Source organism: Alternaria burnsii (assembly GCF_013036055.1).
Source record: "Alternaria burnsii strain CBS107.38 chromosome Unknown 700, whole genome shotgun sequence".
Taxonomy (NCBI): domain Eukaryota; kingdom Fungi; phylum Ascomycota; class Dothideomycetes; order Pleosporales; family Pleosporaceae; genus Alternaria; species Alternaria burnsii.
Genome location: NW_024066121.1, coordinates 439,811 through 453,018, shown reverse-complemented (window position 1 = coordinate 453,018; position 13,208 = coordinate 439,811). Strand labels below are relative to the sequence as shown.

Genomic DNA, 13,208 nt, shown 5'->3' with positions numbered 1-13,208 from the left:
TATCACGCCAACATCTCGACGCACAACCACTCAGCCAGAGGCCTCCACCATGACTGTCGCTGTCGCAAACCTGGCTCAGCTACGCAAAGAGCTAGGCGTCGAAGGCCAAGCCCTGCTTGACTACGCGCCGCACTCAAAGATCAGATATGCACCTCAGACACATGACCAGCGCGCTGTCCCTTTCAAGCTTCTGTTTGGCCAGATCACCGACAAGTATACCAAGGAATTACTACATGTCTGGATATTGCTATACCCACCAAACAAAGAACGTGGAAATGCGGAGGTGCAGTTTCACTCATTAGATCCTGAGATCAGGCACGACGACAGTAACATCAGCGCTACAATCACCACGATTGCCGATGCCTTCAAAACACCAAGGAGAGGTTCGAAGAACAAGTATGTAGCACTGGCAAAGTACTACTTTCTTAATATTATCATATCAAACTGGACGAGACAGGAAAGCGAATATGACCTAGCAATACCAATACCCATCACGAAGAGTCTTACCGACGCGCTGAAGACCGCTTGCCGCGAGTTTGAGGCGGAGGCAAAAGCCAATCTCTCGGACACGCAGTCGCGATCCCAATCGGCAACGCTTGTGGATGATGATGAGGATAGCGTTCTTAGTGATGCTCCAGAGGATCCGCTTGAGCCCGCCCAGCCGATCATTCCTGCAACGGTACCTGCTTCTGTAAGTAAGCACGCTGACATTCCCGTACGATGGAGCTCACCTCAGCAGACCTACAGCGCTTCAGCTTCTCAGTTGGTCGAAGATCTCACCAAACTCCAGCACGAAGAAGTTAAAATCCTAGATTCCCAGAGCACGATAGTAGCACAGATAGCGGCGTCGAAACTTGCCCTACAAGAGATAGGCGAGGCACTTCGGGAGGATGAAGAGAAGAATCGAGGGATTGAAGAGAAGCTGAAAGAGATTGGTGCTCGTCGAGAACAGTTATTGGAGGGCATGAGTGCCATGGAAGCGTACAAGCTGGGCGGGGAGATGATGAAGAACCGCTGAAAGTCCGATGAGGTTTTGAGAAACTACGCGACGAGAAAGAGTTCAGAGCCTGGTCAGCAAATTATCGCACGCTCCGTACGATACTCGGAGAAGCTGTAGACTACCATGCATACATCAAGATTGGCTTTACCCAAGTACCAAAGAAGCAGAATAGAACCCGCAAAATACGAAGTCTTTTGTAGGTTGTCTCACTTTATTGGGCAGACGAAGGATCTCGTGCGTGTTAGGACAACGCCCATCGTGGACATAATGCCTTTGACTAGATGAGATTATTGTCTTATGCAATTGGTGATATTTCACGAGCAATACCTTTAGGGTAGGCTTCGGTTTTTGGGAAGCTAGCCCCGAGACTGGTGCAGCGCGTTCCGCTGACGTCACGCGTTCTCAACGCGTCGGCATCAACTACAAGCGACTTGGCCACCTTCACTTCTTCCCGTTCGTGCCTCATCACTCCCCATCATGAACAATCTTCTGCTTAGACCACATCAATCGCATCGTAAGATAGTTCGCTGTAGTTGGTTTATGATGCTACCGGAATAATATTTGTCTTACCCCGCACTGGAACTTATTTCTCCGTCGTTAAGTTGCATCTCCAACATCTGATGTCGTCGCGTCAACGTGCTCATGGCGGGCTGTAAATCTGCAAGAAAATGGACTTAAACCCTATTGGAAACGGACGACGGCCACGCCAAAGACGGCAAGCGGCCGTTTGACAATCTCAGGATCGACCTTATAGCATCCAGTAGGCATGGTTATAACGACCAATTTTCCCTGATCCAAGATCTAGATTCTTTCTTCGTTGCATTTGAGCTTGATCAAGTACAATGAAGATGTTGCGCGGGCTCGTGAGCCTTGCGCTCGCGTCCGTCTACGCACATCATGCGGCAGCACGAGCAGTAAACGGAAACCCACGCAGTCTAATCGTGGAGGAGCGGGCACCGCTGCAAGACATTGTGGGTTTTATTAATCCTGTCATGCTTCCAAGTATCTGATAGCAGCTTCAGGTAACGTGGGACGAGCATTCGCTCTTTGTTCACGGCGAGCGTGTCATTTTCTGGGGCGGCGAATTTCATCCTTTCCGGTAAGTCAAGTATTATTCGCTATGTTTAGTCCTAACATAGGTAGCCTTCCCGTTCCAAGCCTTTGGCTAGACGTCTTCCAGAAAATCAAGGCTATGGGATACAATGGTGTTTCTTTCTACTCTGCGTGGGTTATCCATGAAGGCAAGCCGGGAGACTTCCGTGCTGAGGGTATCTTTGACTGGGTTCCCTTCTTTGAGGCTGCGAAAAAAACCGGAATCTATCTCATTGCTGTAAGACAAGCACTTCCACTGTGAGCGTATTCTACTGACCCGGCAGCGACCCGGCCCATACATCAATGCCGAAGTATCGGGAGGTGGCTTTCCGGGATGGCTGCAGCGCATCTCTGGTAATCTTCGGACGCCAGATGAGGACTATCAGGCAGCCTCCAAGAACTACATCGAATCGATAACACCCATCATCGCGAAAGCGCAGATAACTAACGGTGGCCCAGTTATATTGTTCCAGCCTGAGAACGAGTATTCCATGGGTGCGAATAACGTAACATTTCCTGACGCAGATTATATGAACACACTGATGCGCCAATTTCGGGACCTTGGCATTGTGGTGCCTTTCATCAACAATGTTGCTTGGCCTAATGGCGTTAACGCGCCTGGCACAGATGCCCCGGTTGACATTTACGGCCATGACTCGTATCCATTAGGCATGAACTGTACTGATCCTACTTACTGGATCGATGATGCTTTGCCCACAAACTGGAGGGAGACACATCTCAATCAGAGCGCAAGTACACCATACACAATTCCAGAGTTTCAAGGCGGGGCGTATCAAAGCTGGGGACAGGACGGTTTTGATCGTTGTGCCCTCTTCACAGGAAAAGAGTTTGAGCGCGTATTTTACAAGAACAACATCGCTGCAGGGCTTACAATATCGAATGTGTACATGGTAAGATCTCCTCATCTTCTTAATATGTCTTCGTACTAACCATTGGTAGACATTTGGTGGCACCAACTGGGGCAACTTGGCGGGTGCTGGCAACTACATGTCGTACGATTACGGTGCAGTCATTACAGAAGAACGTCAGGTACATCGTGAGAAATACAGCGAAGCCAAGCTGATTGCACACTTTGTGCAAGCGTCGCCCGCGCTAGCTTCAGCAGTACCTGGATACAATACCACAGGAGTCTACGCGACCAACGAGGCCATCACGGTGACGCCGCTCATTGGCGAAAAGACCAGGTTTTACGTCGCACGCCAAACGAAATACAACTCCCTCGCATCAGAGACATACAAGCTTACGGTTCAAACCAGTCAGGGCAACATCACAGTACCGCAGCTTGGAGGGGAGTTGTCCATCAACGGTCGTGACTCAAAGATCCATGTTGCAGACTACAACATAGGCGAATTCAACTTGCGTTACTCCAGCGCCGAAGTCTTTACATGGAAGATCTACCAAGAAAGAACAGTTCTTATTGTGTATGGAGGCATGGGTGAAACCCATGAGTTGGCCGTCGCTGAGACCAGTGGAGCAACAGCAGTGGAGGGCTCAGGTGTCAAGTTCTCGAATCGCAACGGCAACACCATCTTGCACTGGACCACTAGTGAGAATCGTCGCACGGTACGCGTCGGTTCGGATTTGTACATCGTCATACTCGACCGCAATTCTGCATACGATTACTGGACCGTGAGTACGTCACCAGAAGGTAGCTACTCCCATGTCGCGACACCATCTAGCGATCTTATCGTCCGTTCTGGCTACCTTGTTCGTAATGCTACGATGACAGATGCGGATATTCATCTTTCTGGCGACGTCAATGCAACAACAGATGTTGAGGTACTTGGGGGTGCCCATGCACATAGTGGGGGGCTCATCTTCAACGGAGTTTCGATCCAGTCGAAGCTCGATAGAAACGGCTTCCTGAAGGCTGCTGTAGGTTTTCAAGCTCCTGCTCTCCAGCTACCGAGCTTGAGTACTCTCGATTGGAAATACACGGATGCGCTACCTGAACTCGACTCATCGTACGACGATTCGATGTGGACGGCTGCCGATCGCACGGATACCAACAATACGTATTGGCCATTGACCACCCCAGCCGTACTCTGGGGCTCTGAATATGGGTACAATACGGGCTCATTGATAACTCGCGGACACTTCATCGCGACAGGCAATGAGGATGTGATTCATCTCAATGTCTCCGGAGGACCAGCGTTCGCTTTCTCAGCCTGGGTAAACCAGACCTTTATCGGATCGTGGCCGGGAACTAAGGATGCGGCCATCGCCAACATGACACTAAACATGCCCGTACTGCATCGCGGCGAGCACTATGTATTGACAGTGTTGAGCGACCATATGGGACAGTATGGCAACTGGTTTGCTGGATACAACGAGATGAAGACACCGCGTGGCATCATTGGATACAGCTTCCCAGGTCACACCCCATCTCCTTTCAATGCGTCGCGACTCGATGATGGTATCAGGTGGAAGATAACAGGCAATCTCGGGGGTGAAGACTACTCGGACAAGTCGCGCGGCCCGCTCAACGAAGGCGCTCTTTGGGTCGAACGAAAAGGTTACCATCTCCCCTCAGCACCCACTTCAAATTGGGTCGATAGCGCCGGTCCAGGTACTGGTTTGTCACACGCTGGCGTCTGCTTTTACAGTACTACCCTTCCCCTCGATATACCCGGCGGCTGGGACATACCTCTATCTTTCATCTTCAATGGCGACGCGTTCAATGGCCAAGGTCGAGGGTGGCGCGCCCAGCTCTGGGTTAACGGATATCAATTCGGGAAGTTCGCAAACGGTATCGGACCACAGCGACGATTTCCGGTACCCGAGGGTATACTGAACTATCGCGGCGATAACTACATTGCTGTAAGTATTTGGGGACTTGAGTCTGGGGCTGTGAAACCTACGAGCATCGAGTTGGTGGCTGGTATGCCGGTGCAGAGTGGGTATGGTGAAATTCAGCTGGCGCCGATGAAGCAGTGGGCGGAAAGGGATAACGCATATTAGCGATATGACACGAAACGGATAAAGAGATACGGATTGACATGGCGGCGTAATATACATACACGACTCTTGTAGTATGATCATGGATCATGTTGGAGCATACCAGCGTCAACCCGCAGCATTTTTGGTGTGCAAGTGCATCCATGTCTGGAGCTATCAAAGCCTCTCGTCACGTGAAGTCTCACCTGCACACACTGGAACATAATCGCGGTTAGCGTATATCGCCAGGTACGTGGCAATCTCTCAAAACTGATCATTACTGCCTGAGTTCTCCTCCACCCACACTCTCAACTACCCTACCCCGCATTGAGACTCGAAGAACATCTAGCTCAATCTTCACGACCATGGAAGCTCTGCCTCCTCGATCCGCTAGCAACCCTTCCCTCGACAAGCTCTGGCGCGACCTTGGAGAAGACGCGGCTCTCCTGAAATACCTGCCTTACAGGCGCGCCACCTTTGAGTCACAGAATGAGATCCCCGAAGCAGCACCCGAGCGACTCCTGTATGGCGACATGCTCAAGAACAAGGATCAGCTCTGGATCTATTTTACCCTCAATTCCCATCATAAGCAAAAGAGCAACTACGCGAGTATGTTGACCTTTCAGACCATCAAGGGCGCTACAAATCACGAGGCGAGTGTGCGTCCAGGTACAGTCCCAAAGGTTGCACTAGCATCACGGGTATTCAAGCATGCACAAGGTTACCAAGCATTCGAGGCAGTAGCCAAATACTTCTTCATTCAAAGAGGTATCGACAAGCAACTCCAGTTCCCAGTATCGTCCACACCTTTTCGAGACAGTCTTGTGCGCGTGTGCCACCATTACAAGGACGTGTACAAAGAGTTGAAGAGCATAGGTTCAGCAAGCCGGCGTTCATCGATCATGACTACTGGCGGTAACCATGAGATGGATCCTGCGCGACCCCACGGCTTTCAAGAGCCCTCGCGCGCGGCTTCAGAGGCTCCCTTCCTAGGTCATTCTTCGTCAGCTTCTTCGATGCTTTCTCCAGTCCAGTCACGACTGTCATCAGGAGCGCTGTCGCGCGGCTCGTCTCGGGCTATGAGCCTGAGTGGCGTCGAGGGTCGTAAGCGCCAGCATAGCGCAAGTCCTGACCAACCCCAGTTTTCCAAGCACCAAGAGTCTCATAAACAGCCAGGGCGAAGCAACGCGATCGAGGACAAGGCCGGCGGCTTTTCTTCCTACTCACAGCCACCTTCGCCATTCCTTGTGACTGCTCCGCCTCTTCTTCCCGAGCGTACCCTTGGGGAGAATATGGAAGAAGCTCAAGTCAATGAGAGCAATCTAGAGTCTGGACAATCAGTGGACGAAGGCCATCTGGGCGACATCGATCGAAACACCATGATGGATCAGTACATCGCGCTTAAGGCTCAGGAAGAAGAGCTCGACGGCAGGATTGGTGACATGGAGATGAAGCGTGCTAATATCGCTGATCAAGTCGCAGAGCTTCAAGCGGATATGAACGCGATCGACGACCGCAAAGGAGACCTGGAAGGAGAGAAGGCTCGCGTGCGAGCGGAGAAGAGGAAGCTACGAATTAAGTTGGACGAAGACGAGCATCTTGACTTCGGCTTTGAAGCAGGACGGAGAATGGAGGCTAAACGCCAGAGGATGGAATAAGTTCTGAAAGACGTACGTATACGGTACAACGCTTACGAACGTTACTATCAGATAGACGCATTTTCGGTCTAACATGTACGAGACTATGAACGACAAGTCAGGCTAGGCAGATCTGAGCATGCAAAGTTACTTGGGAACGTGCGACTAGGGGAGCTACATTGTGGTTTCACTGTACAAAGCACATCAGATGCTTTGAGGAGTTTGTTGTTATGTAGTTTAGATCCTAATAGAACTGAGCATTTTGGTGTATAGTACCTACTGCATAAAATTCTGAAGGACCTTTGATGAAGCACATACAAAGACAGGGCTGTCAACACAACTGATCCCAATACTCCTCTCTGCGACATTTCCAAGGCGGTCTAGTCCTCATCCTCACTGGTGCCTTCTTCTGACTGTGCATTTGTCTTCAACCGCTTCAACCTTTTCTCCGCAAGTTCCATTCCAAGTACCAGCAGCCCGCGCTCCATCTCAGAGAGTGACTCCCGAAGGCGCTTCTTTGCGACTCCGGTCGACCGAAGCTCTTCCTTCCGCTTTTGTTTCCTAACCTCAAGATCGGCCAACTTAGCTTCCATTGCCTCCTGTACAGCCTTCTGCTCTCGCTCAATGGCCTTGATCTCGTTTTTGATAGCGTCTCTGTCCCTGGTATGCTTTCGATAAGCGGATACGAAGTTGTCGGGCGACTGGGAGTTGGGGCTTTTCTCGCTCTAGTATCTTGTTAGTATATGTGCCTTCACCCGAAGTGTACTGATTAGACTCGCAAGTACCTCTCTAGATTCTGTGTGCGCAGGCGTTGACCTTGAAGTGTCCATGGTTGCGCTGTCATTATTCGTCCTGTCTGAATCTGAGTGGATGAGAGAATCGCAGTGTTTGTTGACATTTGAAGCATCAGAGATATTGGCCGTTGTATAAAGCGGAGGCGTATGGTATGATGGACCTATCATGGCTTTTGGGACTGTGGAGATGTCCGGAATCTTGACTCGGGTGTTATTGACGGAGGGCTCGAAAGCAGCCTTGACATGGCCATTCTCTGGAATGAACAAGTCAGATGAATCAGATGATTCTTGAGTTGAGGGCATCATGGAGGCTATGGGAGCGCGTTGCGGTTTCGGAGGCTGCGGAGTCCTCCTAGCCTTGGTGATGAGAGGAGTAGTAACCCTAGTGACTGATGAAGTGATGCTCGCTGATCCTTCACCCAGCTTGACCGAGACACCCTTATCTTCTCCTACACAGGACTTGGATGCCGGAGGCCGGACACTCAAGTTGATATCGCATTTCTTCACTACCCTGGGTCTGGCTGCCGAAGGCTGGAGCTTCAATTTGATTCCGCATACCTTCTGGGCAGTTGCCTCTCGACTCTTTTCCCTCTCCTGGTTCGCAGCCACCTTTACTCCATACTCTCTCGCCAATATACATGCTGCCGTGAGCGACTTTATGAAGTGAGATCCAACTGTCCATGGAGAAGACGTATTCACTTCTTTCGAGATGAAGTAGTATTTGGTTACTGCCCGCAGTTGATCTTCATCTATGTCGCCTGATTTCTTGAGACATTTGAAAGGAGCCGTTGGATTCGTGCGCCGTACAGCACCCTCCATACTGATCTGCCCTACGATAGAGTCGAAGCGATCGAAAATGTTGAAGAAGTGACAGGGTGAGCGGTCAGCAGAGTGGTTGTGCTGTAGCAATATCCACACAGTGCTGTCCTTGTCTTGTCCCTCTTTGATCTGGCCGAAGAGCATACGAAAGGGCATAGTATTGGGGCGGTCTCCCTTTTTGGGATCGAAGGACTTGATTCTGACCTTGTCGCTCGGGAGATGTTGGAGGAGATGGGCACTGGCACCCAAGGCAGCCCGAATCGCCTCAAGAGAAGCATCGTTATTATTCATGGTGGTGACTGGAGTCCTTTGTAGTGGCGCGGAGTTTTCTGTAGGCGATCTCAAAGTCTTCAAAATTGACAAGTCGCGTCTTGTTGTGTGTTGATCATATTGTTTGCACTGTGTGGATGGGGTCGCGACTAGCGTGACACTAGCGCGCTATACAGAAGAGGGCCAGTGAATCAAGTGGGACAGCGTAGGTGAAAATTTCCCCGGACGTACACACTGCTCGTCAGGACTGGCCATGATAGCCTAGCTCATAACCAATAGATGTAGACTATGGCTTGCCCGGATGATGCCAAGTGATAACGGGCACCTACGAGCCAAATATTCACAAATGATGTTATCGAGAAGTCCCATGACAATCATCTCAGCTTGAAACCCTTCGCGTTGTTTCATCAAGACCTCGCTAGCGAATCGATTGGGTACAAGAAGCGTGTGAAAATGAATGGCTACGGCCAACTAGTACGAGACGCGTCGCAGCGGTCACTTCTTTTGTACAACCATGCATGTTTCATGTATTGCTATCGGATGGAAGCTATGGGTCAAAGTTGACAAGCTTCTGTTAAGAGCCAGAGGGGTGCATTGTCTATAGCACACTATAAGTTCTCTTTTCTTTCAAGAGCATGACGGACATGACTGGCATTTGGAGTTTGGTCAACAAGGTGGCTTGAAGAGGCGATGTAAGCTTATGTAATGTAAGAATGGTGAAAATAGTTTTTGAGAATATCAAGAATGACACGGTTGTCGTCGTAATTTCGGGCGTGTAATGGACAATTCATCTGTGCGTCACCTATACCAGTCAACATCGAACTGCCTCATACGATTCTTCATTCTATCGCCTCTATCTACAACCTTAATATCATCAAAGCGCCACAGGGAACCTCAGATAAGGACTGATGTCCAGTTTAGACAAAGCTCAGAATACACTGCCGTGCGGGTCGCAGCGTCATATCCAGAGATTGAAGGCTTTACTGAAGCAGCGCGATCTCTTGTTCGCTATGGATGAAATTCTCTCGCATGCTACTTTTGAATTTCATCAATCGATTCTCTCCGGTCGTTGGGCATTGAGAGTCTTTCTCGGATATAGGAACCAGAGTGATGGGAAAACAGTTACTGTATGGGCGTACATCTACGACGATCCTACTGGGGGCGAGCCACCAATCGTGTTCCGCGATGGGGTACCGACCAACCTCAAAGGTGTTACGACGACACGGCTATATCCACGCGCTGCATCATCGCTCCTACGAAAAGCTTCTCAACTTCGACCGCCGTTCTGCTTCTTGCAACAGGAACTTGATGAGGGCGCCAAAGACGGGCGCGGTATGCTATGCGCAGTTGTCTCCTACTATGGGCTAATCTCGGGATCAAGCGATTGTGCTATGCGATGGCCGCGATTCGACGCGTGTCTTATGGCTGCCTTCGACTACATCAGCACCACCGTTGGAGTGTCGGTGGCGAAGCAAGCAGTTCAGCATGAAAAAACTTCAGAGACCACGGAGGCCACTCGATCCAAGCTTTCAATGGCATTGTGTGATACGGCATGGAAGAGGAAGGTTCCGGGCGCCGCTTTAGTGATGAACCCAATTCCGGAGGGTGGGGATCGCGGCGCTCTACCAACGAACTTTGCGAACAGAGATCACCGATACTATGATTCACTCATTCTCAGACTCAAGCTGAATCGACAAGCTCTTGCTAACATAACCGGTATCAATCAAACTTTCGATCTGCCCGAGGACCAGGATGAACCCATGGGAGCTGTCGCCAGCTTTTGCGACAGCGTGCATGGAAACAGTGCCGACAGCGTGATTGGAGACGATGTGGACAGTGTCATTGGTAATTTCGGTGACGACGCTTCCCAGAACGACCGGATGACGCATTGTCGAACAACAAGCAAGAAGCGCAAGCTAGACAGTATCTCGAAGGGCAGCGATGGCAAGAGATTTGGAAAGACGAATGGTTGTAGATGGTGACAAGCTTTTCGAAGTTGCCCATACAAAAGGGTAGGGTGATGTGTGCTGGTAGTCAGTTTCGTAGTATGCGATGCAGGCTGCGTACGAAGAAGCTGTTTTGTCTAGTAGCATGTTTCAATCCCAATAATCATCTTCTCGGCCTTGAACTACCCCCAGCGCTTCAAATGAGCTTTCACAGTGTTCTAATTACTTTTGAATTCGGAGAGAACAACTTTCATAATAACAAAATTCAGAACTAGCGTCTGCCGGGATGTGAAAACCGTCAGGAACTTAAGGTTCGACATCGACACGTCACCATAATTATCAAAGCTTCAGTTCTCCAAATTCAAATCAATCATCTTACGAATTATCCTGTCTACATAAAAGTCTCGAAACACGGCCTATACATTGAGTCACTACGAACGGATTAGCTCAAGCCCCCTCCATCTCCACATCGCCTTTAGTTGACTTATCCTTGTCGATCTTTCCAAGTTGATGGGCACTTAGTACCTCCGCTGGAATTCTGCGCTGCCTAATCGGCAACATGTTCTCTGTTTCTATCGCATTCCGGATCAACACTAATGCGTCATACAACCCTTGATACCCCGGCAGGGGCAGATCAACATTTTTTTCCTCAGTCTTCAGAACCCAGATGTGCATATACACCAATACCAGAGCATGTGTTGGTGCGCTCATGGGGGTAATGATACCCTGTCGTAAACTGTCGCTCCAGCTGAACGGCGCGACAGCTCTAAACTGCCCGCCCATGGGCTTGATGACTTTTATGGTGGTTCCTGCTTTGCGAATGTTGGAGTCTCGGATGACGCGCTTCGTCACGGAGCCGTCGGGATACGCTATGATCTCGCTGTCGCCATACTCGCCCATGTACATGACGACGGTGTTTTCGGACTGGTTCAAGTCAAACCGAAAACGATCGTATGATGGGATCAGATCAAGAATTGGACAGGCGTCGCTGCAGATGATATCGACAAATCTGTTGTGAATCTGCCAGGGTGCAAGAGATGGTGTCGTCGGTTCATCAGCCATTGTAGTCTTGAAATAATGAAGTAAGTGTTGAATGGTGGCTAATTGCGACGTGTGTGGTGTGAGAGATTAGCTGATTATTTGGTGGCCTCAACTTTGAGAAACGTTAATAGTCAAGCTGGCCGTTGAAGTTGATGGGCAGTGCAGCGCAGGGTCACAGCTTATGTAGAGATGTGTTTTGAAGCAGCTAAACACTGCTAGTAGAGGGAGGAGTGGGTGAAAGGTTTAACCAGTGAATGGACGAGACAAACTGAGATCTCTCCGGACAAGAAACAGCACGAGGTATCGGAGCGACAGTCGGATACCGTGACGGTAGTATAGCAGGTAGGCTATGAGAGTGTTCATGGGGAATCACTGTATCATTTCATCTCGTTTGGGAAGTACACGAAGATACCCAAAGCTCATATCGTAGGACTGACACTCGTCATAGGATCTGATCGAGGCACGAGGAACTTGTACTAGGCCCATCGCAGGAAGATGCCTACTCTGTAAGATGTGTTAGCAACAATCTGTCGAAGTGTCTGCTCATCATGACATACCGTAATGGAAGTTGCCATCGTTGTTGATGATGCGTTCGCCCAAGTTGATGTCGCGAGTCTCACCGTTGCCATCTTCATCCCTGAGGGTAGCGCGGAGGACAGGGACGTCACCGTCTCCCTCAAGCGCGAACTCGATATCCTCTGCCGAATGGGAGAAGTTGTCACCGTCCCAGATGAAATGACCTACTACAGATTAGCAAGAGTTGTGTAAACTTTGTACGCTTCTCATACCGTTGTCGTTACCAATGTGGTTGTTGAGGTCGATCTCAGCATCGTTCCACTCGCCGTCGGCGGTCTGGAGACGAGCCCTTAGGATATGGCCGTCATCGATGCGGATGTCCTCAGCAGTGTGGTAGAAGGTCATATTGAAAGGGTTTTGAGTGGTGATAGAGTTGATGTAGAGTGTAGTATGGAGCTGGACAGTTTAAAGTTGAGCGAGGTGAGGAAAGAGGTCGATGAGAGGTCCACAGTATGAGGAGAAAGCTAGGAGCTTTATGGAAAGAGCATAGGCCGAGTACCGGTCACCGCACGGCCAGAATGGAAGTAAGAGTGACCCATATGCCCAGCCGACAAACACAACGTAGGCCAGATCCACCGCTTGTGCTACTCCTCAGGATCACTGAGAGCCATCTCCACTCCTGCATCTTACCGTCTGCCGCTGACTCTTTCATGACACTGTGCCGAGTGCCGGCTTGGAAGTGGTGGTTGTTTACACAAAATTGCCATAACAGGCGAACCACGCAATTCCCCGTCCTACACAATGTCTATGAGCAGTTGCGTAAACGGCTGCCAAGAGCCGGGGTTGCGTATAGCCATGCACGAGCGCCCCAATTTGCGCCCCGTGGCTGAGTGTGAGTGGCTTTACAGCAGTGGCCTGACCGTAACGTGCATTATGAGTGGGTCTCGTGCATCGTTTGCAATCCACGCCATGCAAGCACAATTGTGGCTGTGCAGTTGGCGCAGAGCATCTCTTTTGCGGACTAAATCCCTCGGTATCAACGAAGTCGCGATTTGGAAGGTTTTTCCTTGGCAGAGGTACGGGGTGTGGTGGTGAAGTGGAAGGAGGGGGACAGCTAACAGGGAGATGCAGGGTA

General features: G+C 50.2%; 5 protein-coding genes across 5 annotated transcripts; 2 read left to right on the top strand and 3 right to left on the bottom strand.

The window, feature by feature from the left end:
• Window positions 1-49: 49 nt before the first annotated feature.
• On the top strand, window positions 50-6,708 carry GT037_009245 (glycoside hydrolase family 35 protein; the record flags this gene model as incomplete). The annotated part of the gene is made up of 8 exons (XM_038934292.1): window positions 50-691; window positions 740-981; window positions 1,839-1,971; window positions 2,023-2,099; window positions 2,144-2,330; window positions 2,377-3,003; window positions 3,053-5,013; window positions 5,400-6,708. The coding sequence occupies 8 exons, from the start codon at window positions 50-52 to the stop codon at window positions 6,706-6,708; spliced, it is 5,178 nt and encodes a 1,725-aa protein (XP_038783094.1).
• A 359-nt stretch (window positions 6,709-7,067) lies between these two features.
• On the bottom strand, window positions 7,068-8,591 carry GT037_009244 (uncharacterized protein; the record flags this gene model as incomplete). Its single annotated transcript, XM_038934291.1, has 2 exons — window positions 7,068-7,412; window positions 7,473-8,591. The coding sequence occupies 2 exons, from the start codon at window positions 8,589-8,591 to the stop codon at window positions 7,068-7,070; spliced, it is 1,464 nt and encodes a 487-aa protein (XP_038783093.1).
• Window positions 8,592-9,580: 989 nt separating this feature from the next.
• GT037_009243 (uncharacterized protein) lies at window positions 9,581-10,552 on the top strand (the record flags this gene model as incomplete). The annotated part of the gene is made up of 1 exon (XM_038934290.1): window positions 9,581-10,552. One exon carries the CDS (start codon window positions 9,581-9,583, stop codon window positions 10,550-10,552), a length of 972 nt encoding a protein of 323 aa, XP_038783092.1.
• Window positions 10,553-10,963: 411 nt separating this feature from the next.
• On the bottom strand, window positions 10,964-11,578 carry GT037_009242 (uncharacterized protein; the record flags this gene model as incomplete). The annotated part of the gene is made up of 1 exon (XM_038934289.1): window positions 10,964-11,578. The coding sequence occupies one exon, from the start codon at window positions 11,576-11,578 to the stop codon at window positions 10,964-10,966; it is 615 nt and encodes a 204-aa protein (XP_038783091.1).
• Window positions 11,579-12,056: 478 nt separating this feature from the next.
• GT037_009241 (uncharacterized protein) lies at window positions 12,057-12,478 on the bottom strand (the record flags this gene model as incomplete). The annotated part of the gene is made up of 3 exons (XM_038934288.1): window positions 12,057-12,061; window positions 12,115-12,297; window positions 12,346-12,478. 3 exons carry the CDS (start codon window positions 12,476-12,478, stop codon window positions 12,057-12,059), a joined length of 321 nt encoding a protein of 106 aa, XP_038783090.1.
• Window positions 12,479-13,208: the final 730 nt, after the last annotated feature.